The sequence below is a fragment of the Mirounga leonina genome, unplaced genomic scaffold, assembly GCF_011800145.1.
Source record: "Mirounga leonina isolate KUSES-001 unplaced genomic scaffold, KU_Mleo_1.0 Mir_125, whole genome shotgun sequence".
NCBI classification, from domain to species: domain Eukaryota; kingdom Metazoa; phylum Chordata; class Mammalia; order Carnivora; family Phocidae; genus Mirounga; species Mirounga leonina.
Window position 1 is genome coordinate 4,467,611 of NW_023270305.1, and position 26,533 is coordinate 4,494,143.

General features: G+C 37.8%; 1 protein-coding gene across 3 annotated transcripts in view; it reads right to left on the reverse strand.

Annotated features, from left to right (window-relative positions):
* The window catches only part of NBAS (NBAS subunit of NRZ tethering complex), a 322,416-nt gene that overhangs the window by 204,229 nt on the left and 91,654 nt on the right, over positions 1-26,533 (reverse strand). For all 3 annotated transcript variants that reach the window (XM_035000616.1, XM_035000615.1, XM_035000617.1), the window contains 3 exons: positions 26,362-26,466; positions 25,593-25,729; positions 3,454-3,537 (listed from right to left, as the gene is read on the reverse strand). In XM_035000616.1, coding sequence (XP_034856507.1) covers positions 3,454-3,537; positions 25,593-25,729; positions 26,362-26,466 — 326 coding nt within the window. The remainder of the gene's footprint in view (positions 1-3,453; positions 3,538-25,592; positions 25,730-26,361; positions 26,467-26,533) is intronic.

The window sequence follows — 26,533 nt, forward strand, 5'->3', positions numbered from 1 at the left end:
CACACATTTAAGCTCCACTGTCTCCTGCAACTGCCCTGAAATGGCAGCATAAGATCATTAACGGGAGAGGGGTGGAGGATGCCACACACACGATCAGGAGGAGCAGGGTACATGCACACCATTACCTTCCATTCTAGGAAGCCCACAGTTAACGGCCAGAACTAAAAAATCAAGTAGCAGCACGACTGTTATTCTGAGATATGGAGTTAACAGCAAAATTATCATCTGAAAGAATTAAAAGTAATTGCTTCTGGAGAGCAGAAAATGGGGAGAAGGGTACAAAGGACTGCGGGTTTGGGTTCTGCTTTTTTTTTTTTTAACAACAAGCTTTGTAGAAAATTTTAGCTCTTTAATCTACTTGCAAATATATATGACTTTTATTAAAAAATGAAAACTAAATAAAAACAACTTTAAAGATTTATTTATTTTAGAGACAGAGAGAGAGAGCACAAGAGGGAGGGACAGAGGGAGAGGGAGAAAGAATCTCCAGCAGACTCTGCGCTGAGCACAGAGCCCAATGTGGGGTTTGATCTCACGACTCTGAGATTGTGACCTGAGCCAAAACCAAGAGCCAGACGCCCAATTGACTGCGTCACCCAGGCACCCCTAAAAATAAGTTTTAAAAAGCAAACAGCAAAAACACAGCAGGACATTCAATTGCCATTACACTAAAAGTTATTGGAGTAAAAAAGGTAACTAAGAATTACTTACTCCATTATCTCAGATATCCAAAACACAACAAAATGAAAGGAAACGGCCAACGTTACCACTAACATTGAGAGAGCTCCCAAATGTCACCTGCAGTGATTACACTACTGCTTAGGGCTTTTATTTATCATTTATCAGATAGTATATATACATAGTTTCAAAAATCCAAAAGCATGAAAAGAGTCCTATCAAATGAAAAGCCAGCAATTCCATACACAATCCATACTGCCACCATCCTTGCCACCCTCTATGCCATTTTTACATCTTTCAGCCATCTTCCTGGATTCTCCTCTACGCATCTGAACGGTATGTGCTTGTGACTATTTCTGATTTATCTACCCTACGTGCTATTCTGCTCTCTTAAGCCACAACCATCCACTTCCCCTACACCCTTTCCTCCCATGGTGGATATATCACAATTTACCACAATTAAACCACTAATTATTTGCATTATTATTATTATGTGATTATGATTATCTTCTCCTGAGCCAAGTGGTACATTATCAAAACTACTGCTCTTTTTGAACAACTTTTCATTTTCTGAAGTTAATAAATGCCAAGTGTTCTCCTGTCCCGCCCACGGACTCCTATGCATCCACCGCTATGCTTTCCAAATTCTCTAAAAGATGTATTAAGAGCAAAATATAAACTGACAAAGATTTTTCCCAAATAGTCAAATATAACAGGTAATATTCCTGTTCCATTTTTCAACATTTTCCAAGAGACCTGGCTCCTGAAGCCATCCACACCCTTCCACAGTCTGTGCTGGCTGCTCGCTCCCCCGACAAGAACACAGCTGGTCAGCCTGGGCCCTCCCGTTGCCACGGCCTATGTTAGAGCCCAGTTCTGAATCTGATGGCTTTTTTTTTTCCCCCTGACTCCTTCATTTTAATAAAACACATCTTATATGGCTTCCTGAAATGAGATGTACATGGGTGGTAAATTTTACAAAATCTTACATGATTAAACTCATACTTGATTGATGATTTTAGCTAGATCTAAGAATCCTGATCAAAAAATATTTTCCATCAGAAGTTTTTCTTCTAGCTTCTATTGCTGTTCTGGAGATATCTGGAGATGTTCTGGAGGTCACTCTAATTCAAACTTCCTTTAATGTAATGTTTTTCTCTCTGGGAGACTGCATCCCAGATATTCTGGAAGGTCGTGATGGTATGCTTTAGTGCACTGGGCATTTCAATCTGAAAACCCATAGCCTTGGGCGCCTGGGTGGCTCAGTTGGTTAAGCGACTGCCTTCGGCTCAGGTCATGATCCTGGAGTCCCGGGATCGAGTCCCGCATCGGGCTCCCTGCTTGGCAGGGAGTCTGCTTCTCCCTCTGACCCTCCTCCCTCTCATGCTCTCTGTCTCTCATTCTCTCTCTCAAATAAATAAATAAAATCTTTAAAAAAAAAAAAAAAAAACCCATAGCCTTCAATTCTAAATAATAGGCTTGAAATATTTCTTATGAATTTCTTCCCTTCTAAAAAAAAAAAAATTTCTTCCCTTCTATTATATATATCATCTCTTTCTAGAATGCCTATAATTTGAATATTACGTTTGTTTTTTTATCTTTGCTCTCTTATCTAGCTCTATAATATTTTTATTCTACTTTCTGAGAAAGTACTTTGCTTTTACCTTTCAACCCTTCTAGTTTTTAGACACCAACTATCGTATTTTTTGTTTCCCAAAGTTCTCGTAGTTCTCTGTTCCTATGTTATAAAATCCTTTTGTTACTTCACAGCATCTTCTCTTATCACCTGGGCAATATTAATTTTTGAAGTTTTCTTTTTGTGTGGCCTCTGACTTTCAGTTCCATTTTCCATGTGTTCTGCCTGCCGGCGCCAGTCCTTGAACGTCCAGGAAGCTCGGGGGTTGTAATAGGACTTACTCATTTGCTGACTTCACTGAGGCCTGGTAATGCACGAATCTCTCAGGACAATATGTCAGTATCTAGAGGCCTCTTCTCAGAGGCTACTCCATTTCTCCAGAAATCTCCAAACTTCTACTTGGGGAATATGCCTACACTCCAGGAGCTGGGAGGTGGCAGGGAACCAAAGCTTCAACGTTCAGGACACAGATTTTCACTAAATGCTCCGATTTTCAACTCCAGCACTCCCAACCCCACCCTATGCTGTGCCTGATGCCCAGGAATCTGGAGGATTTCTGGATCAATCTGAAGGTTGTAGGCCTCAATTCATGAATCCAAAAAATTAACCTCTGATTTCATGTAGGAGAAATATGGAAGGAGAGATAGTGAAGGAAGATTTACCTGACTTTGAGGAGTGAGGAATAAGGGAATTCAAATGCTTTCAGCCCCATCCCTCATCTCCCACCCCCTTGCCAGTAGTTGATGACTCCACGTTCTGAGGCTTTCTAAGGTTAAGTCTTACAAAAATAAAAATTCAAACTGAATCAAAAACAAAATTGTGTGCATACCATAATAACAACCATGAAAAGTATATTTCTATGTGTCAAAGACTAAAAGGAAATACTTTAAAGAAGAAAAGAGTTGGTGTATCAGGATCATTTTTTAGAGTATTTACTTTGTAGCATTTAATATTCTTCCATTAAGAAAACTGTAATGTAACTGAGTAAAAATCAAGTCAAGTGTTTAAAACAACTCCACTCAAACTCTCTAAATCAGGGACTATCAAGTACATGGTCACCTACCACACACCACCTCGAAAGGGCCTTCTAATCATCCATCCCGGAGAAATGAAGGTCTCTCGCACAGGCTCATCCTTACCTGCACTCCAGCTCCTCGCACCAATCTTTATCTCGGTGTTTGTGTTCATGCCAAGGAATGAGCACCAAGGAGTCACCATTATAACTTAAATTAAAAAAAATATATATATACATAAGCATTTAAAATACACATTAGCTCAATGACTGGTACACAAGGAACATGATGCAAAAAGTATTTCTATGACCTTATATCTCCATTCCTGCTTATGGTACATTAAGTGGTACATGTTACATGCTATATACAATATGTAAATGGAAAATACCAAATTATTGATTTCTCTTCAATCAGAAAATGGTTCAAGAAGAAAAGGATATTATTTCAAAACTAAAAATTTGGCAAGGAACTAAAGGACAGCATGGGTGTGTGTTCATTCACACATTCTAAAACATTTATCAAGAGCCTAAGTTTTGTGCTCTTATTATCAACATAAATGGCCCCTTGCCCTCGAAAAGCTTATAGTCTTAACTTCCTGTGATCATAGAAGTGTTCTATAACTATGCTATCCACTATAGTAACCAGGGCCTACGTGCACATGTATTACGCACTGGAAATATGGCTAAGAGAACTTTAATTTTATTTAATTTTAATTAGCATTAATTAAAATTTAAATAGACACATAAAATTTAATTTAAATTTAAATAGTGGCTACTGTATATGACAGCACAGACCTGGAGGACAGGTAATTATTAAGAGGGAAGAAATGATTTTGCAGGTTAAAAATAACACTAAATGATCAAAAGGTACAGATTTCCAGTTAGAAGATAAACAATACTAGGGATGTAATGTACATGATGACTAGAATTAACCCTGCTGCATGATATATGGGAAAACTGTTAGGTCAGTAAATCCTAAGAGTCCTCACCACAAAGAGGAAATTTTTTTTCTTTTTCACTTTATTTCCTTTATATTTTATCTATAGGAGATGATGGATGTTAGCTGAACCTATTGCGATAATCATTTCACAGTGTATGGAAATCAAACCATCATGCTGTGTGCCTTCAACTTACACAGGGATGTATGCCATTTATTTCTCAGTAAAACTGGAAAGAAAGCATATCACTAAAAAATGAAGAGGAGAACTAGGAAGGGAAAAAATAAGGCCTGACTGGATGGAATTAAGAATAAATTCAGAAAGAACAGTGAGGTACAGATAGTAGAGTATGGTAACAGAGCAGAGCATCATTCCACACATCGGGCTGCACCGAGCACAGAAACCCAGCTGCCCAGCACCTAGCCCTGCGGTCTTTGGCATATGACTTTCTAAAGCGAAACACTTCAGACATTACCTTGAAGGCCCCTTTTAGCTCTAATACTCTGTAAACCCATGACAATAGATGAAACATTCTGAATTAAGAAGACAAAAATTTTAAGAACAAATTTCAATTGATCTGCTTTATAGTTCAATGAAACATTTTCTCTCCTGTTTCTGAGTATTAATAGTTGCAATTTTCTAAAATTTATCATAGCCCCAGGGAAAGGATTGCACTTTCTTATAATAGGTTGTATTTTGCTCTTTCTTCTCTTATGAGGTTATGCAACATGCCTTGCACAAGAAACACTTTGTAAACATTTGAATATTATGTCGGTGAAGAGATTAGTCCTCATGTACGAGGTAACAGGAGCCCACTGGGTGGTTTCAGGTAGAAGATGGAAGCTGAAAGATCTGAGAACGGGCAGTGCTGTCCATCAGTCAACAGCGTCCCCGTCAGGTGAATACTGGTGCAAATTATCCGAAGTCAGTTTCCCGTTAGATATAGACAAGAAGAAATGTATTATACTTTATTTTATAAACACAGTTTTTGACCCACCTTGCAGCTAGCATGTAATGTCCTTGCAAACTGTGTACCAGAGACACATTCGTGAAGGCATCTGAGTTCATATTTTTAAATTTCTGCATCACATAGATGATTATTTAGCATAGATGCCACAATCACACTATGTCACTTGTCACCAAATAAAAAACTATTTTATTTCCCTCTATGTCAATAACTAATACTTTATCACAGGCTACTGAAATGGAAAGTAAAGAAGAACATGGGGGATACAACGATGATAATAATGTTCACTCCTCCAACAGAAGAATAAATTATAGAAGTGAATTAAGGAACAAGGAAAAAAAAAACGAACGATTACTGCCTTTTCTAATTAAAGCAGACACGGTTCCATAGCTACATAAAATGCTTTCTAAAAGAATTTTAGAAAAATGTATCGCAAGTTGAGATTTGTACTTTCTACACAAAGTACATATTAGATACAAGGGTTATTACTGAAATGATGAATAGTGCCGTGGGACCCTCAGCAAAATAATATTCATTGGGTATTTAAAGACTAGAAGCTATAAAACTTTGTTAAGCTTCACTGAACAGAAATGGGTATGAAAACATACCTATTTTTATCAGAATGCAGTATTAAAGACAAGTTCTGCTCAGAGGTACACTCCAAAAGGCAGGCCTGGAGAATCCTGAGTTCATAAAGTATTTTTGCTGCATTTTCGAAGCGAAGCACAACTGAACGTCTCTAAATGTGCTGGTCACCACTGATGTAGTAACAGCACTGCCTGTACTACTCTTAGTATATTTGCAATGATCGGCAACATTATCTTTAACATTTATTGATCTCTTACTATGGACTAGACAGGATAAAATACATTTAACCTACAATAGCTCATTTAGTCCTACCAATCTAATGTAGCTGGTGATAGGATCTTCCTCGTACTATAATAGGAAAACCGAGGCCTAAGTTAATTTGCCCATCCTCATAAAACTAATAAATGCCAGTGCCAGGATTTCAACACAACCAGTTAGAATCCAAAACTTAAGACCTCGAGCGGGCACAGGCCCCTAGAAAGGGCACAGGGTCTACAGTCTAGCCCCCACCCGCAAATCCATCCATTCTCATTTCTACCATTCCCGTGCTTCATACCTAAGAGCCACCAGGCAAGATGTGTAGGTGGCCGGAAGAGGGTCACTTGAGCCTTCCCGATATTTAACTCAAATTCAGACAGCCCAATAAGGACCATTTACATGCATATCTAAAGTACAATATAAAACCAAACTCAATACCAGTAGCTTACTAACATGATGAAACTAACTTCTACCAAATATGGCTGGACCTTAGGTCTGATTACCGACACTTATGTAAAAGCAAAAAAACCCAAAAACTTTCTTTCTGCTCTTTTCTTACAGGATGTTTCTGCAAAGCAAGCTATTTTAAAACACATTTTAGGAGTTTAAAATACTTGCTATAAAAATACTGTAAGTTCTTTATCACGCTTCAAATAACCGCATTTCAAAAACAGGATCTCCTCCCTACCCAGAACATAAATTCTTTTGAGGGCAAAATTTTTGTTTGTTTTGTTTACTGCCATATCCTCAATACCTAAAATAGTGCCTGGCATTTAGCAGACTCTAAAATAATGTGGCAATTGAACTATTAAATGAAAGCATAAAGATTTTTTTTTAAGTGAACACTGTCAACTATACTCAATTTTTTTTCAAAAAAGTGCTCTCATGAGTATCACAGAAATTCAAAATTGGAATAAAGCAATGAAAGGGGACAATCTGTTCATAAAAACAGATATGCCAAGGAAGTACATATACATATATATAGAGAGAGAGAGAGAATCTGCAGATCTGAGCGTGAGAACACAAACACTTTCCTTATATAGACCACTGCACGCTGATGAAACAGTAAGCTACACCAACCAGCAGTGGTGCACATCTAATCGAGGTAGTGGGACATGTCATGTTCTAGTTCAGGTGGGAAAAATATTTCAGACTATATATTTCCCTAAATCTCACCATTCTTTACACTTGAAAATAACTAACTGGTTCTATCATTACCTTTTTAAAAATGCCCAAATTTTAGTTACTTATTCTTTCATAAGGTAAGCAGAACGACAGCACATACAATAAAATTCAGAGAAAACCTTTTTCATTAATTCTGTTCACAATAAACATATTAGTCATATAAATCAGTCAATGCGCTAGGTGAAATTGTGGTTCACAAAAAACCTAGGGAACGCACTGCTTCCTTCTAAAGAATTGTAGGAAGTTTGGGGAGTTGCAAAAGTTACACTCTGAATCTAAAGTTCCACAAACACAAAACACTTATATATACTTTGTTTCATCTTTGTCTTTTAGTGTTTCCACTTGGCTTAAGAAGTCTTAAAACTTAAATGCATCAACCCCCCACTAAAAATGGGAAGTACAGGGTAAACTTAAATGATCTCTTTACAAAATAATGGCTGCTTAATTTTAAGATTCTTTATATTAGAACCCTGTTCATTGTTTTATTCCAAACAGTAACTCTGCTGGTTTCATCTGAAGGTAACATCTGTCTGCAGGGAAGGAATGAATATTATAAGTTCTATTATGTTTGACTATTCTCTCGCCAATTATTTCTCACACTAAATTTAAATGTTTTATTTCAAAGAAATTTTATCAAGAATAAACTTACAGAAAGTTCTTTTGTTCGTGTTCTATGCCGTGGAAACAAAAGGCAAAATAGACTGCGCATTACTACTAATTGCCACCATTTAATGCACTGGTTTTAAGATGTGGAGTTATATTTATTTCTGTTATTTAGCATAGAAGAAAATGTTCTGGTAAATAAAGAACAAGAAATAATAACTTGAGCCCACATGTATACTACACTGTGGTCACCATTACTGAACAAATCACACTGGTCTGAAACTCAGTGGGAAACCAATCAAAACGCTGTTTTCATTCAGAAGGCCAGGCTGGAAAAAAGCTATCTAAAGGCATCACTCCGAGTTCTCTTCTGAACCAACAGGATTCACTCTCATTAATATATGACTTAGAAAATACAGCAGATTAAGGAGGTATTTTGAAACTTAACCCATATTTTCAGATGTTAGCGAAGAATACAAGAAACCAGGGTGAAAATACCACCTCCAGGACTGGACTCTCCTCCCCGCTCCACCAGCTACTTCATCTGTTCCCTGGGACCCAGCTGCTTCATCTATTTAGCAAATACTGTAATATTATCTGCCCCAAATGAAGACAAGACTAGACAAATATTTTCTTGAATTCTAATCCATTATAATTAAGAGTACAGTGTCAGAGGTCTAACCTCTGTGACAGACGCCACCCCACACAGCTGTGTAACCTTGAGGGAGTTCTTCAATTGGCCTGTGCCTCAATTTCCCCATTAGTAAAACAAAGAATAACAGTATTAACCTCATTTGGATTTGGGGAGAATCAAGTGAGCATATCTAAAGACTTTAGAGTGGTACCTGATACATAGTAAGTGTTCAACCATCATAAAAAGCATCATTATTCCTAACACCAGCAAGACGGTTTTCATGGGGAGTAAAACACAAGATCTATGTAACTGGTGACATTTCAAGATCTACTTTATGATAAATAGTAACACTATATAAATAATACCAATGATTATTTTTACAAATACCTAGCAACTGCACACCATCCTGAACATATGGTACCTGGCCAACATAATAAGCAGTAATAAGCAGTGATGAGCTGATTTATGGGGTAGAAATAAGCAACAATATCTACAAGGCATCATCTCTCTCCCAAAATGCTTAAAACAAAGTTTGAAAATAAATATTTTACCATCAGCAAAGGATGACCTGATTACTTCTGTGGAGAAAAAAGAACTATCATGCATTGTTGGTGGGAATGTAAATTGGTGCAGTCAATGTAGAAAACAATATGAAGGTTCCTCAAAACCATATGATCCAGTAATTCCACGACTAGGTATTCACACAAAGAAAATGAAAACACTAATTTGAAAAGATACATGCACCCTTATGTTTACTGCAGCATTATTTACAAGAGCCAAGATATGGAAGCAGCCCAAGTGTCCATCAATGGATGAAAGGATAAAGATGATGTGGTGTACATATACACAATGGAGTATTACTCAGCCATAAAAAAGGTTGAGATCTTGCCATTTGTGACAACATGGGTGGACCTAGAGGATATTATGCTAAGTGAAATAAGTCAGAAAGAAAAAGACAAATACCATATGATTTCATTTATATGTGGAATCTAAAAAACAAATGAGTAAACAAACGAAAAGCAGAAACAGAGCACTTCGTATTATGCAACTGATGAATTATTGAACTCTACATCTGAAACTAATGATGGATTGTATATTGGCTAATTGAATTTAAATTAAAAAAAAAAAAAGAAACCCATCAACACAGAGAATTGATGGTTACCAGAGGGCAGGTGAGTGGGGGGGATGAGCAAAATGGGTGAAGAGTAGTGTGAGATATAAGCTTCCAGTTATGGAATGAGTAAGTCCCAGGAATAAAAGGCACAGCTAGGGAATGCAGTCAATGGTATTATAATAGCACTGAATGATGACAGATGGTAGCTGCCCTTGCGGTGAGCATAGACTGCATAAGGTATAGACTTGTCCAATCACTATGTTGTGAAACTAAGACTACCCAGCTGAGACTGTGCTACTCTTGCAGCATTTACCTCACCGTTACTGTGATTATTTGCATACAAGTGATTCAGAGTGGGGGCACTTTACACCCTCAGTACCTAACTTACAGAAGAGTGTCAGCAAAATGATTCAGTCAAGTAATGACTCAGCAAGCTCCTTTTAAAAAGGAAGCATTGTATTACTCTAACTTTTAAAAAAAACTCTACAAAAAAAAAAAAGAGAAAAATTTACACTTCAGAAACCAAGTTGTATAGTGGCAATAGGAAGAAAAAATTGTGGATTGAGATTTAAAAAGAATTTTTAAAAATTATAAATTCAGCACTTTAACCTCACCTAAATGGATACAAAAGCAGTCTGATTCGGGCGCCTGGGTGGCTCAGTTGGTTGAGCGACTGCCTTCGGCTGAGGTCATGATCCTGGAGTTCCTGGATCGAGTCCCGCATCGGGCTCCCTGCTCGGCAGGGAGTCTGCTTCTCCCGCTGACCCCCCCACCCCCTTATGTGCTCTCTCTCATTCTCTCTGTCTCAAATAAATAAATAAAATCTTAAAAAAAAAAAAAAGGCAGTCTGATTCACGGCATGCATATTTACAACGTTGTCTTTAATTGGCTCAATCAATGTGGTGATCTTTAGAGGAAAAAACAGCTAAAACCTTCTGTCATGTTCCTAGATAAAGCTCACCTGACCTTCTTCCACTTACTAAGCTTTGTGTGTATTCCCACTAGTGCTGTCACTGCACAGAACTTAGAATGGTTCGATTTACAATTTTTTTTACTTTACAATGGCGTGAAAGGGATATGCATTCAGTGGAAACTGTACTTTGAATGCTGAAGTCTGGCCATTTCCTGGGCTAGTGTTATGCGGTATGATACAGTCTTCTGATGCTGGACAGCGCCAACGAGCCCAGCTTCCAGGCAGCCATGCGACCCACCACGAAGGATGAACACCTGATTTACTCACAACGCTTCTGTAATCATACACCTATTCTGTTTTTCCTTTCAGTACAGTGTTCAATAAATTACCTCAGATGCTCACCACTTCATTATAAAATAGGCTTTGCGTTAGATGATTTTGCCCAACTGTAGGCTAGTATTAAGTATTATGAACATGTTTAATGTAGGCTAAGCTAAGCTATCATATTCAGTAGGTTAGGTGTATTAAATGCACTTTCAACTTAATATTTTCAACAATGGGTTTATCAGGCTATAACCCCATCATAAGCCACGTAAGATATGTACAATTATTTATTTGTGTCTTGCTCCTTTACTAAACTATAAGCTCCTTCAAAGTTTGAGTCATTTTTATATCTTTAGTGCAATACCTGGCATTCATTTAAACCCCGCTAAATACTTGATGGATAGATGGATGGAGAGACAGACAAAGTGAAGGACTGAATATGAGTAACGAACAAAAACAAACACTAAACCACAGGGTACGTACAGCTCATGGTCAATATGCTTTTTCTGTGCCTAAAGATTTAGACAATGTACTTCAGGGTTTGTTCAAATTTTTGTTTTAAAATTTCTGAAATGCGGGGCACCTGGGTGGCTCAGCAGTTAAGCGACTGCCTTCGGCTCAGGTCATGGTCCCAGGGTCCTGGGATCCAGCCCCGCATCGGGCTCCCTGCTCAGCAGGAAGCCTGCTTCTCCCCCCCGCCCCCACTCCTGCTCGTGTTCCCTATCTCGCTGTGTCTCTGTCAAATAAATGAATAAACCCGTCTGAAGTGGACTGTACAGCCTCCCACCGTACAGCACGCCATCAGCAACCCCGCAGACACTGTATATGCCGCAGGCGGCTCCGGGCCTGTGCGCAAGCATGCAGGAGCACAAAGAAAAGCAAACGGTCCGAAGCTTTAGATAAACCAAGAAGCACGGAAGGCGGTTTGCCCTAAGACACTGCTGTGTAAGTCTTTTTATAGCCTTTCCATCATGAGTTCTCTGGATGTAGGCCAAATTACACTGCAGACTAACATACAATCACGACTAAAGAAACGAAAATCCCAGAAATGAAGACAGAGACTCTGACGTCAATTCCACAGGCTGTGGTTGGGAAGACAATGGTCTAAGTATCTGTGGTGCAAGTAATTCTAACACATCTTTCCTGCTGATGAAGTTCAAAACGAAACTGGATATTGTAGGAAAAGAAAGAAAGCAAAGCATTAGAGAATTTGAAGGAAATGGGTCTAATATGTTTTAGTATAGATTCTTACTATATAACCAACACTCATTCCCATAATCAGAAACAAGAAGGACAGGAAGGACACAGGAAAAGGAGAGGGAGTTGACCCTAGAATAAAAACAGACTCCAGATTATTCACAAACAATAATATTTATTATTTATGAAATGCAGAAAAAGGCTGGAAAAAAATGAATTGTAGTAAGACAAGAGCAAGTGGCTAGCACATATGTAAGTGGTGGCCCAGGAAAGAGTGTGTGTACTAAGGAGGGGAGGTGGGGGGAGAAAAAAAATGCTGGGAGAAATAATAGGCATGAATTTCCTAAACTTGGTGTAGATCCAAAGAAGTCAATAAGCAGCAATGAGAATAAACACAAAGAAAACCACATCAAGGTGCATCATAACCCAAGAGCTCAAAACTAGGTATAAAGAAAATCTTAAAAACAAAGCAAATAAGACACATGATGTAAAGAGAAATGGTAAGAAAGACAATCAGCCTCGTGGAGGATAATGGAAGACGACAGTGGAGCGAAGCCTCTGAAGGGTTAAAGGATAGAAGTGACAGCCTAGAATCCTATACTCAACAAAAGTATTTTCCAAAACAAAGGCAAAATAAAGACTTCTTCAGGCGTACAAAAGCAGAGAATGCATCGCCAGCAGACTAGCCCTACAAGAGATGCCAAAGAAAGCCTTTCAGACAGAACAAAATTGGTATCAAGATACAAATCTGGGCCTACAAAAGGCAACGAACAGCAGTGGAAACAGTAAATACATGTGCAAATATAAAGCACATTTTTAATTTTTCAAAAAGTTACTGATTAAAGCGAAAATGAAAAAAAATGTATTGGGGAGTTCATAACATACGTAAAAGTTAAATATAGGACAACAATCATTCAAAAGCCAGCAGGGAGAAAAATGGAAAAATACTGTGGTAAGGTTCTTACATTATACATGAAGCTCTACCGTATTATTTGAAGGTAGACTATCGTAAGTTAAAGACACATGCTGTAGACACTAGAGCAACCACCAAAAGAAAAAAAAAAGGTATAGCTAATGATCCAATAAAGGAAATTAAATGGAATTATAAAAATAGCCAATTCAAAAGAAGGCAGGAAAAGAGAAAAAGGCAAACAATGAATGGAACAAATGATAAACAAATACCAAGATGTCATCTTTGAACTGAACCATACTGAACTGTGCATTATATATAAATAGCCAGAGCATGACAACATAGAGGCAGAGATTGCAAGATTCAATTACAGTTAACCCTTGAACAACACTGGTTTGAACTATGTGGGTCCATTTATACACAGATTTTTTTCCGATAAATACAATACAGTACTGCAACTGTTTTTCTTCCTTATGATTTTTTACTAACATTTCCATTTCCCTAGCCTACTTTACTATAAAAATACAGTATATAATACGTACAATATATGCGTTAGTTGATTATTTATGTTACTGGTAAATTCTGGTCAACAATAGGCTATTAGTAGTTAAGCTTTGGGGGAATCAAAAGTTACATGTGGATTTTTGACTGCACAGGGGGGTCAGTGCCCCTGACACCCACATTGTTCAAGGATCAGCTGTATATTATCTATAAGAAATATACTTTAAATATAAAAAAAAACAACAAGGGCGCCCGGGTGGCTCAGCTGGTTAAGCAACTGCCTTCGGCTCAGGTCATGATCCTGGAGTCCCTGGATCGAGTCCCACATCGGGCTCCCTGCTCGGCAGGGAGTCTGCTTCTCCCTCTGACCCTCCCCCCTCTCATGTGCTCTCTCTCATTCTCTCTCTCTCAAATAAATAAATAAAATCTTTTAAAAAAACAAAAACAAAACAAAATAACAGTGTACATCCAGCTTTAGAAAAGTATCCAATTTGAAAGACATCAGAAACCTGAACTCTGTTGAGAGTAAGAATAGTTACTTATGCTTTTCCAGAGTTTAGGTAAAATAGTCCGCACAAGCCACTCCATTTCCTTCACAGACAAAACTAAGCTGTGGCGTCAGAAGTCAGGGTAGTGCTTCTCTTGGATGAGGTGACTACAAGAAGGTAAACAGGACAGGGGATAAGGGATGCTGATAAAGTCGTTCTTCAACTCATTCACGAATTCACCAAATTGTACATTTACGGTTTGTTCACTTTCCTGTATATATAATTCAATACAAAGTAAAAATAAAAACTTTAAAATTGCATTCGAAATAAGGTCCACTAAGCAACTTCTTGATTAATAATCTGGAACCTCAGGTACCCAATTCCAGGAAAGGGGTGCTGTCCCAGATGAGCAATCACAGCATCAGTGTCGTCAGGAAGGATATTCCTTATTATAACTTGACATTTTGTTCATTCATCAGTCTCTTGCAAGCCTACTTAATGCGCCTGAAACTAGAAGAATCTGTGACATGACGTGCTTACCAACATGCACCAAGGACACTGGTGCTGCAGCCATAGCCACACCCTCGGCCACTCTAACCACTGACGTACACGGGACGCCACCGCCAACCTCGGAACAGTGGCAGAGGACATCACTCTTACGTTACTCAAGCGTCACGATACCTCCGCAATGTCCCCATCCCACACATGAAGAAACTCAAGTTTAGAGAAGCTGAGTGACTTCCCAAATGTCACACAGCTAGCAAAGTATCAGGACCAAGACACACCCCCGCGTTTTTGATGAAAGTCTTTGCTCTTCCTGGAGTACCACTGTCCTACCACTTCCCTCCATCAAACAGATGGCAAGACCATGTCACGTGACCCCAACATTTATGTATGTCCCGGAGTTTTTTCCCCACAGTCATTACAGATAGTATCAAAACTTTTGGGATTAAAAATTGGGTATGTATGGAGGTCAAAACATTTCTTAAAATAATGCATGGACTTTGTGTATGAAATATGAATTTGATTCTTAATAGAATTTTTCTCATTATAAATACAATATTTAAACAGGCTTGTCTATATCAGAAATTGGGAAAGTGTCTCACAGGGTTATTTATATGTTAATTAAGTATAGTGTGATAAAGAGATTCACTGCTGTTACAGACAAGTATTTACATATTAATGAAATCTTGACTGGAAAAGACATTGTGTGATCAAGAAGAATTATAGGGACTATTTCCCTAAGGTAATTCAACCATTCAGAAGATGTTATAATCTACTTAAAGATCACATGTTCAAAATTATTGGGCAGGGTACTTAAAGCATGGAGGAAAATGAATAATGAAAGAAAAATCTCATCTCCATGAAAAGAGGATCATTTGGTACCATAAGGTAATGCTGAATCTAGTAACAGATTTTTAGTGCATTAGTTTAAAAAACAAGTACCCTCAAAGAGGTCTTAATTTCAAATAAAATTAGAAACTTCGAACGGCATTAAGCCATATTAAAAACATTTGACAACATTACATATATACACTAAAATAACAGTGCAATTAAAATTATTTTTAAAATAACTCCCTATTTCAGCATATATTTCTACTAATGCCTCTCATTTTTTGCCCTGAAAGCAGGATAACAATCCCTTTTCTGTTTATCCCATAAACATGCTCTGAGAATTACATGTGAAACATAAAATTGGTTTGTAAATTAAAAAAAAAAAAAAGTTCCATACTCAAAAGAGGAAATGAATGAACAAATCAGTACATCTTCATTTCTTTAGTACTTCTCAGAGTACCAAATACATAACAAATATCAGTATCAACATACTTTCCAAAGCCCATAAAAAAATACTGTGAAATAATACTCATTTCCACCTTCTCAGTCAAAGAAATTGCCCTAAATGCATTTTGTTGCTTTACATAAATAGAAAGACAAGAACTAACTGAGTCAAGATCTAACGTGTCCATAGCGCCCGGAGACAAGCAAACCAATTATCCCACGGCTAGCCCCAGACCCTGCTCCCAGACAGTTGAGGTGATTAGCTTTTCCTTTCTGATCCAAACACCAGGTTATCCTTGGATTCAGAAACTGCCAACATATCCCGTTTTGTAAAGTACTCTCTATACTCCTCTCACCACAGAAGGCCAAATACTTATTCCAAGTCTAAAACACAAACCAATTTATTGTTCTTTGTTCGCAGCAGTTCAGAAATAAACTGCACATATGGGAATTGAATTTTGATTAGGTAACTAATCAACTTTTCAATTCTAAAGGGAAAAGAAACACTTTTATTTTTCTCTTGAGAATCAAACAAGTGAATGCAATGCCCCCAATTTTTTCCATAATTATTTCATCATCCAAGCTAGTTTAGGTGATATTTCCATTACAATAACAAAATTACAGTGGGAATGACCAACAGAATGACCAAGAGAAACTGCTTTTTAATAATTTCAGAGAAGAAAAAAGAAATCTTAATACATAAAAACATAAGGAAAAACAGATTCCTGATTGTTTACTGGAAATCCTGTGCATTAATTCATTTCATTTCAACTAACAAATTCACCAGGAACATCTTTTGTCCAGGTGAAGACTGAGTGGGTAAAACAACTTCATGTTAAGTATTCAGACGACTCTTTCCTCCTCAAACTTCCCAATACTAAAAATCACACTCAACTTTCAACGTCTAGAGCAAACTTTACCTCTTCCCAGAAGGCTTTCCTGATTTATCTCCTTTGTAACAGACAGTAACCTCTCCCATCTCCAAACCCATCTGTACTTGTCCTATAACACATATTTTAATTGTATGATAGTTACATCTATACCTAACCTACCTGGTATCTTCTCTACTAGATTCTAATTTACCTGCGGACAGGGACCACATTTGACTCACATCACACAATCTCAAATGACTCCTCCCTCTTCTTTAAACTGTTCTTTCAATGAAAACGAAATAAGATAAAGCAATATAAAAATGCTTTAATCTTTAAATCAGTTTCACAGGTACTCACGATTTGTTATAAACTTCACTTAAAAAAGATTAAAATTCAAAAATCAGCATCTGCTTTGAAAGAAACATTAATATGCTTCTTATGGGAGAGAAACCTCCAGAATATCCTTAAAACTATGAAACTAAGCCACCATTAATTGATTCCAGTACGGTCTCCTGTTGTCTTTCAAGGAGAATAAACAAAAATTTACAGCTCGGAATTAAAAGCTGCTTAGGGTCAACTCTGACTTCAACAAAAAAGGTGGTTCAAATTATTTCTATTAAAAAAAAAAAAGATCACCCAGTAATATAAAATATCAGAGCATCAACAATTCAAAACTGCAAGTATAGTAAAAGTAAACTTCTACCTATCGTTCAGTTGTGACTAAGGGAACAATAGCATCTGATTTTCTAAGGATAAATTATTTAGTAATGATTTAAGTTATAAGATAAAATCAATTTGCCAAAAATCAGATTTGTCCTACTGGGAATTTTAATAAAATGCATATTGATGTTTTGCTATTTTAAGACATAAATTTTATGTTATTGTAATTATAGAAAAAGTCTCCGTGTTTGGCTACTCAAACCCAAGATATAGAAAACAAAGTGTTAAAGGAGATACTAGAAGTTCCCTTCACTTTGTACACCCTTTTTATCACCAAGAGATGAAGAGGTTTTCCTTGGCAAGTTAGGCAATAATGGTAACCTTGCACCTCAAACTAGAATTCATCTTCATCCTTTACTTCATTTGGGAACTACTTTTGCAGCATAAACAGAAACAGGACCCACAGATGGCAAGCCACTCTAAATTTCATTTAATCGTAATATTAACTTCCCTAAAAGTGTATTATGCCAGGGCACCTGGGTGGCTCAGATGGTTAAGCGTCTGCCTTCAGTTCAGGTCATGATCCCAGGGTCCTGGGATTGAACCCCACATCGGGCTCCTGGCTCAGTGGGGAGCCTGCTTCTCCCTCTCCCTCTCCCCCTGCTCATGCTCTCTCTCTCTCTCTCTCTGTATCTCTGTGTCTCAAATGAATAAATAAAATCTTTAAAAAAATAAAATAAAAAATTTTTTAAAAAGTATATTATGTCTGCAGGATATTATGCTAAGCGAAATAAAAGAGCCACAAAAAGACAAATACTGCACGATTCCACTTCTGTGAGGCACCTAGAGTAGACAGCTTCAACCAGATACAAAGCAGAATGGTGCTGGTCAGGGGCTGGGTTGAGTGGAAAATGGGGAGTTGTTTAATGGGCAAAGAATTTCAGTTTCACAAGATAAAGAGTTCTGGAAATTGGTTGAACAAGGTGAATGTATTTTCTACTGAACTGTATGCTGAAAAATGGTTAAAATGGTAAATTTGATGTTATGCATTTTTTACAATTAAATTTTTTTCTAAAAAAGTAAAAAGCTTATAATGGCCACATGGTCTTAACGGCCCCCACGCATAACAGAGCCAAAAATATGCAAAGCCAAAAATATGACTTCGAAATGCACAAAAGATATATTCATTCTGAATCGAACTGTTGAAGAACACCATTAGTCTATCACCTTGCTGGATTATCAAGTGGGGCAGAGAGCACCACAAAGAGATTAGAGCCTAGGAAAAGTAGGAATGATTCAGGGTTAGCAAGGGAATAAAATGCCAGGGACAAACATGCGTTCCAGTATGCGTGGCACAAAGAGGTCCTGGGTCTGCAGGTCATGGGGAGAAATGCTTCTGCCAGTCACACAACTTACCATACTGTTTTGCAGTGTTGTTCTAAATGAACGCAGGTGGAAGTGCTTTCTACTTCTACGCTCTAGAAAAAGAGCAGTTTCTAAATAGCCAGGTATGTACTGACATAAGATTAGGCTGACATCCTACATGATCTAAACAACGAATGACTTAACGTCTTTTACCCAGCCTCTTACGATTTTTAGTCTTAATGGGATGTCACATAAATTACTGTGCAGCTGAAGGCAGAGAATGATTAGAAGTCAACAAATAATTCTTACAATCACAAATTCAGAAAAGAAAACAAACGTCTGCAACACATTTTTATGGTTCACACAAGTACAATCCATCTGCATGTTACAGCACGCTTTTCAAACTTTCAGTCACCAAATAATCTAACTAAACTCAGATATTTACAAGCAACAAACTGCCAAGTTACTATAGTAACAGCTTGTCTAGGACAAGGACAATGCAGTGTTCTGGATATTTGACTTCCATCAACAGAGTTTTACCACTTGTAACTATAAAGTACTTTAAATACTGTAATATCCCCAAATACATTAAATAATGCAATCTTTCCTTATTGAATCTGGAAATGATCCAGGAATATAGATATGAGTATCAATTTTCATTATCTAGCAAATATATGTGTCAAAGAATTTCCTGACGGATACATATGTACAACAGAGTTTATTTCCATATATTAAAAATAAATGAAATCTAAACACATGTGGTATCCCAGATTGGATTCGGAAACAGAAAAAGGGTATTAGTAGAAAAACTAATTATATCCAAATAAATCTGTCATTTAGTTTACAGTATTGTACAGTCAGTTCTGCTATACTGTTTTGAAGATGCAAATTTGTCCCAGTGATATATACGAGGGAACAACTTGAGCGTAACGCAAATTTCACATTTGCTGACGCCCAATTTCATCCAAAAGAAATGTTAGGTGCACACAGAAAACTGAACCCAGCCACGTCGGGTTATACGTGCAGGGACACCCAAACATCTACCAACGACCTCAGTTTCCAGAGTGTGTTAGGAAGCCCCCCATCCACATCTGGTGGCACAACTTTCCACGAATTTCTAACCACCCCCCTTCCTCCATCTCCCAATAACGCAGGAGTGTAACTCTTCCAACACCCACTTCCACACGCAAAGTCTTTCTAAGGGTTTTTTTTTTTTTAAGGTAAGTGCCATATTTTAGTATTTGCGTGTCTGCTATCCATGTAAAACATGTAAAAATGTGTTAGGACTTTCATTTAGGTTTGTTTCACTGAACAAAGTTTTTGAGTGCTGGACCATTAATCCCACTTTTCCCACCAGCCCTGTGGTTTTCACTGCAAGATTTTGCACATTCAGTGGATTTTTAGGACTGCATATGTCATGTTACAGCAGAACTGACTATTCCAGTGACAATTTCTTAGTTTTGACAAATGTGATATGATTATATGGGAAGAAAGGAGAAGCCAAGTGAAGGGCATGCAGGAACTCCCTGTATTCTCCATTCAACTTTTCTGTAATTATAAAATTATGCCAATAAGAAGTTTAAAACAGTAAGCACATGAAGTAGATAAAGCCAAGGCCCTACTATAGGATTCTGCATTAACAATTGCTGACACTTACATAGCCTTTATTTGGTGCCAAGCACTGTTCTCAGTGTTTTATATACACTGACTCATTAAACATTCTCACAAGGCTAAGAGGTGGGTGTTACAATCATGCCCATTTTATAGGTGAGAAGACTGAGGTGCATTTAAGAAAAGTTATCCAAAAACACAAACTAGGCTACCTGGCTCTAGAATCAAAGCTCTTACCCCAATGCTACTTCAACAGACAACTGTTCAAAATACAACTTTTTAAACTAGGTTACTTCCATCATTCTGGAAAGATTCTACAATAGGAAAAGAGGCATAAAAGGAAAAAATAAAATAATCTTTCTAAAACATGCCATAAATATCAAAAATCCCAGAAGTTAAAAAAAAAATCCCTTTTATAAAAACCTCTAATAGCGAAAATTGTGACAGCTAATAAAGATAGTAAGAAATGTCACCTTTGTACTACAACTAAAACAGTCAACTAGAATATAAAGTATACACATTTTATAGCAATGACAAACTGAGGATAGCTAAGAAAAAGATGTACCGTCTAGGATAGAAAATGTAATTTCAAAGTTTTACAAAACTTGCTCACATTTCATCACTGTCAAACACACATGATAATTTAAGAATGACAATATAAAACACAAAACTAACACATGTCACAGAAGTTTCCCAGCAATCATAATCATCAAATTTGGTTCAAACACAATTGGCTCATCAAACTTTGGGTAAATGCCAAAGCAAAAGTTCTGCCTACAGGATCTCGACATGAGGTAAGTAAAAGGCCACTTTGTTGGCATAACTTACTATTGCTTCCCAAGATATTACATGGCTTGAACTCTAAAATGCAAAACCCCACCTACCTTCCCATGTACACTCTACACAGTGAACAATACACAAAGCCCTTCCCTTATGGATATGATATTCATTCATTCATTTATTCATTCATTCAACAAATATTTACTGAGTGCCTACAACATGCCAGGCAATCTTCTAAATGCAGCAGGGGCTAAGGAAGGGAAGAAAACACACCAAGTCCCTGTCCTACTAGAACTGCTATTTTAGCAGGGAAGCAAATAACAAATAAGATAAGTAAACAGAGGGGAGCCTGGGTGGCTCAGTTGGTTAAGCGACGGCCTATGGCTCAAGTCATGATCCTAGAGCCACGGGATGGAGTCCGACACATGGGGCTCCCTGCTCAGCAGGGAGTCTGCTTCTCCCTCTGACCCTCCCCCCTCTCATGCTCTCTCTCTCTCATTCTCTCTCTCAAATAAATAAATAAAATCTTAAAAAAAAAAAAGATAAGTCAATAGAACTCAAGCTAAGGTAGGGGTGATAAATGCTAGCAAGAAAATAAAGCAGGAAAGGAGGATTTAAAGTGCGGGTAAAATCATAAATAGGATGGCCAAGGGAGATGAGATAAAGTGGAGAAGACACGCAACCATATGTTATGTTAGGTGTACATGCTACGAAGAAACACCTGCTAAGGGCAAAAGCAGTGGGAGGGAGCGGAGGCTATGGAAAGAGTGGTCAGAGAAGGAGACTGACCTTTGAGAGGAGACTCAGAAGAAGTAAGAGGCCCAGTCACATGAAGATCTGGGAGAAGGGTAGGGGCAGAGGCACACTGGCCTCGAAAGCCCGATGGTGGGGGCAGGCATGGCACGCTCCAGGGCAGAGAGGCTTGTGGGGCAGGAGGGAGAAAACGGGGGACTGGACACCACTGTCCTAAGGGCAAGCTGAAGACCGTGCAGAGTTCCACAGCCATTCTGCCTTCTGGGAGCCATACATTTAGAGGTGAGTGGCTGTTTTCAAATCCACTTAACAGACTACTGAAAAGTCATTTCTTGCAAAATACAAGTGCAGGGGCTAACGGGCCGATAAAGCAGGATGAAACAGGCTCGGCTGCTCAGCAGTATATACGCTCAGAGAAAAAAGGCACGTGTACAGAAAGTTCTACTGTCCTTGAAGGCAGTAAATGAGGAAGAGGGAAGATCATGTTACTAGTTTTCAAACGTCACAACTGAGGAGGCTTTAAAAAAAAGGGGTGGGGGGGGCAGAAAAGGCTGCAAATGAAAAAGCTGCAAAATGAAAAGACAATTTGAAAAAAGTCTTTTCAAACTCTTATTTCCTCCTCAGTTTGAAAGCATGACGCCGTACGCAGGAATTTCTCTTGGTGCCTCAAACATACCTGATTAACTCCTGCTAAAGAGGAAGTGTGTTTTCCTCACTTCAGAATCCCTCCCACGGTGCCAGGCACACAGAGAGCGCTCAGCAAACGGTGGGGTGGGGACATGCAGAGGGGCACTCGAGTTCCAACAAGAGACACTTTGTGTTGCTCTGACTTGAAAGTGGCTGGAAAATAAATACCAAGTATTCAAAGAAGAATAAATTTCCTCAAAAAGGAAATGACTTCTGTAAACAGATCTTACTGATCCACGCATCCGTTAGAATAAAACTTGAAGCTGGGGAAGAGAGTCAGGCTCTCACTCTGGGCTACAACAGCACCAGACCCGTGAATTAAGGTCATCGGAGCCTCTGGGAGACACTCATCAGGGTGCCTCCACCGTCAAAGGTAAAAAGTCCATTCTGTTGTACTTCCTTCGGGACTTTGATCTCTCTTATAAATGGACACGAGAGAGCCCTAATTGATCCAGCACGCAAAACATTTTCAGAGATTGATTACACAAGCACCAGCCTAGGCCATGAGAATCCAGAAATGAGGAGGAGATGGTCTCTACCTTAAAGAGTTAGTGTTGGGTTGAAAGTTGGATGTTTACTAAAAAAGGGAACAAGAGGGAGAAAAGCTGAACTAAAAACGACTAACTAAAATACACTGTAAAAAGGGTTATACTACAAGAACAAAGAATGATGAAAATATAGGAAAAGGAGTAAGTCTATGGAAGACCTCACAAAAGAGGCTATGCCTAAAATAGAACTACAGGTTTGCTTTGCAGCCACGTAAAATCATAAGAAGACAGAGACAACACTGTTAAAACCTACTGTTTGTTGTTCCTCATTCTTTCTAATTAGAGCAAAACTACACTCAATGAGACTTTCTTGAGAAACAAAAATCTTTATTTCCTTAATGTGTTTACAATGAATATAAAGACTCCTAAGAAATGAGAGTCTTTTCAAAATTTGTCTAAGCAACATATCCCAACACAATGATTCCAAATAACTTTATCTTCTATTACCCTTCACTATAATAACCCAGTCACATACCAAGCTTCAGGCAGCTGAAGTATTTATCACAATTTAAGTTGGTTACGGCAGCCCCAGTAAAGGAACCATAGGGCATTCAGAGATAACCCAGCACTGGGCATTGTAAAACTATTTTGCAAACCAATTCTGAAATCTCAGAAAATCATATGTTCATCTAAGCAGTCATCAGGAGACAATAACCACAAGTGAACTCAAATCTAAGGACAAACTACTTTTTTTTTTTTTTTTAAAGATTTTATTTATTTATTTGACAGAGAGAGAGAGAGCACAGATAGTCATAATGGCAGGCAGAGGGAGAGGGAAAAGCAGGCTCTCCGCTGAGCAGGGAGCCCAATGCGGGGCTCGATCCCAGGGCCCTGGGATCATGACCTGAGCTGAAGGCAGACGCTTAACTGACTGAGCCACTCAGGCACCCCGAGGACAAACTACTTTTAAAAAAAAACTTTAAGAGACGATAGCCCTCCCCCCCTTTTTTTTAAAGAGATAGCCCATTTACATTCAGATTAGATCTATTTTTGCAAAGAGGAAGAGAACAATAAAATTATATTCTAAAATGCCTATAAATATACATTCACAAAATACATTTTACATATCACTATAAGGATATAAAAGAAATTATTTGAAAATGAAAAGAGCACCTCAAGCTTCTTTTTGTTCACTTTTATCATGACAAAGACTTTTTTTTTTTTTGGTGCTAAGAGTAGTACAAAATGAGGAATTTAGAACTTATTTTTTGAGATTCCTGATCTACAACTATAAACAAACAAATATAAGTTGCAAATCTTGGCCGTACTTTATATAGAGTTACACTACTAAACCTCTGTAAATCTGTTTTCTGTAATAAGAGGAATAATACCAAAAGTGGAAACCAGATATAACTATAATGTATGAAATACCTACTAATTACTCTATAAATGTTGGCCTTCACCATCAATACCCAAGCCTACAAATAGGATAGTGGGTGGAGGTGACAGGAGAGAAATAAGGAAGCTAAATGATCCATTAAATTCCAGTAACATCCCTTAACAGTGTTAAGTTGCCAGTAGCTAAAATTTGTAATAATGATTTCAACTGGAATGGTCATAATCTCTTACAGTGTTTTACAGATCACAAGCAGACCTTATACATCTCAATTCACTCGTTACTCAACATATGCAATATGAATAAGCAACACAGGGACTGTCGACTCATGGTAAAGATAAGTAAACTCAAATTCAGAAAGGATATAAATCATGCAAATCAGTGACTGAGCCACATTTACTAGTAGCCATAAAAAGTCTCACATTTACTAATTTAGTTCACTCACTGGATGTAAAAGGTCTCCCGGTGAATACTCTTGCCTCTGGCCTCATTGCAGTAACGGACAACCAAAGTATCCTTCGCACTCCTCTCGGCTCCCAGGTGCCACTAGGGCCAGGAGCTAATGGCCCACCTACGCACTCTGAGGTAGGCACTGAGGCAAATTTATTCTCTTTTCTTCATTCTCAAGAAGAAACATTCTGGCCTCCACAAGCCCACTGACTGCTACAATGAGGACCACTGAACTTAGAGTCTATGTCACGTGTCGTGACCCAATTCTCAAATACCTTGAACTGAGATAGAGAACATCAGTTCAATTAATAATAAAGTGGAACTTTGATTTCCAATTTGTCTTTCTGCCTCTGGAATTTCACAGGGAGAAACGGGTTGTTAAGGGAGCCAGGATTCAGACATTCCTGAGTCCTCTGGACCTACGACCTGATATTGTCAGAACTACTTCATTTCTAAAAGATAGATCTAATTCAGATAGTTATCCTAAAAACTGTTCTTAACCAAAAAAACCCACAAAAAAAGAACCATAAAAACATACTGAGCACACCCCAGTAAAATCAGGAGGCCTTCATTAAAAAAATAAAAAGTAAAGTTCATCTTCATTAAGTTAAGGTTATCCTGCTATGCTAGACACATTTTGGCTTTGAGATCATTTAAAAATTAGTTAGAAATAATTTTATAATCAGAAAAAAGTTTAAATAGATTACACTAAAATTAATTTTGTTTATTTCAAATTATACAGAACAAAACAAAAAACTGTAATGATTTAGAAAGAAGGTAAAATTCAGTAAACCCAGTCACATACCAAGCTTCAGGCAGCAAAACAGAATATTCATGTGGAGAAGTGGTCTCTGGGAAGTTGGAGAGAATTGCAAGACGATGAGGAAGCAGATCTGATCCATGATAAGTGAGCAGTATTTCTAGGGCTTGTACGTTACTTTCCTGTACAAACAGCAAGGGGTAAATTTCCACTGTAAACCTTAGAAATAAAGGAATGATTTTGTAGGACAATGTTCAAAAACCTAAAATTAGCTTTTTGTGCAGCTCTGATATAAGGTACTTTGAAATATTTCTAATTCTTCCTAGTCTGCATCACATTTCTCAATCTAGTGCTGTGAAAATTACTTATTTTTAAAATTCAGAATGATGAATAAACATTTTATTTTATGTTATTTATTTGAGAGAGAGAGAGAGAGAAAGTGTATGAGCAGGGCGAGGGGCAGACAGAGAGGGAGAAATAGACTCCCCGAGGATTCAGGGCTGGATCCCAGGATCCAGAGATCATAACCCAAGCCAAAGTCAGAAGTTTAACCAACTAAGCCACCCAGGCGCCCCCACCTTTTATTTTATTTTATTTATTTATTTATTTATTTGAGAGAAAGAGAGTGAGAGCAGGGGGAGGGGCAGAGGGACAATGAATAAACATTTTTAAAAATATAATTCCATTTTCTCTACATTACTATTACAACAAAAAATGAAATGATGCTAAATCATGCAATAACATTAACTGCACGGCTCAGAGATTTAGAAAGTATTAATAACCATAATTATTTTATTTACAAAAAAGAAATTACCCGAGCATAAGTTCTTGCTGAGAGAACAATATTCTGATTTCTGAACTTCTTAAAGAATTCAGCATCGTATCTCTGTTCAGATGCATGAGGCACTCCTAGGATTTCCTGAGGGGAAAGAGTGACTTAATAATGAAAAGGCTTTTAAATACGGCTGACAAGAAAATATTAAAAA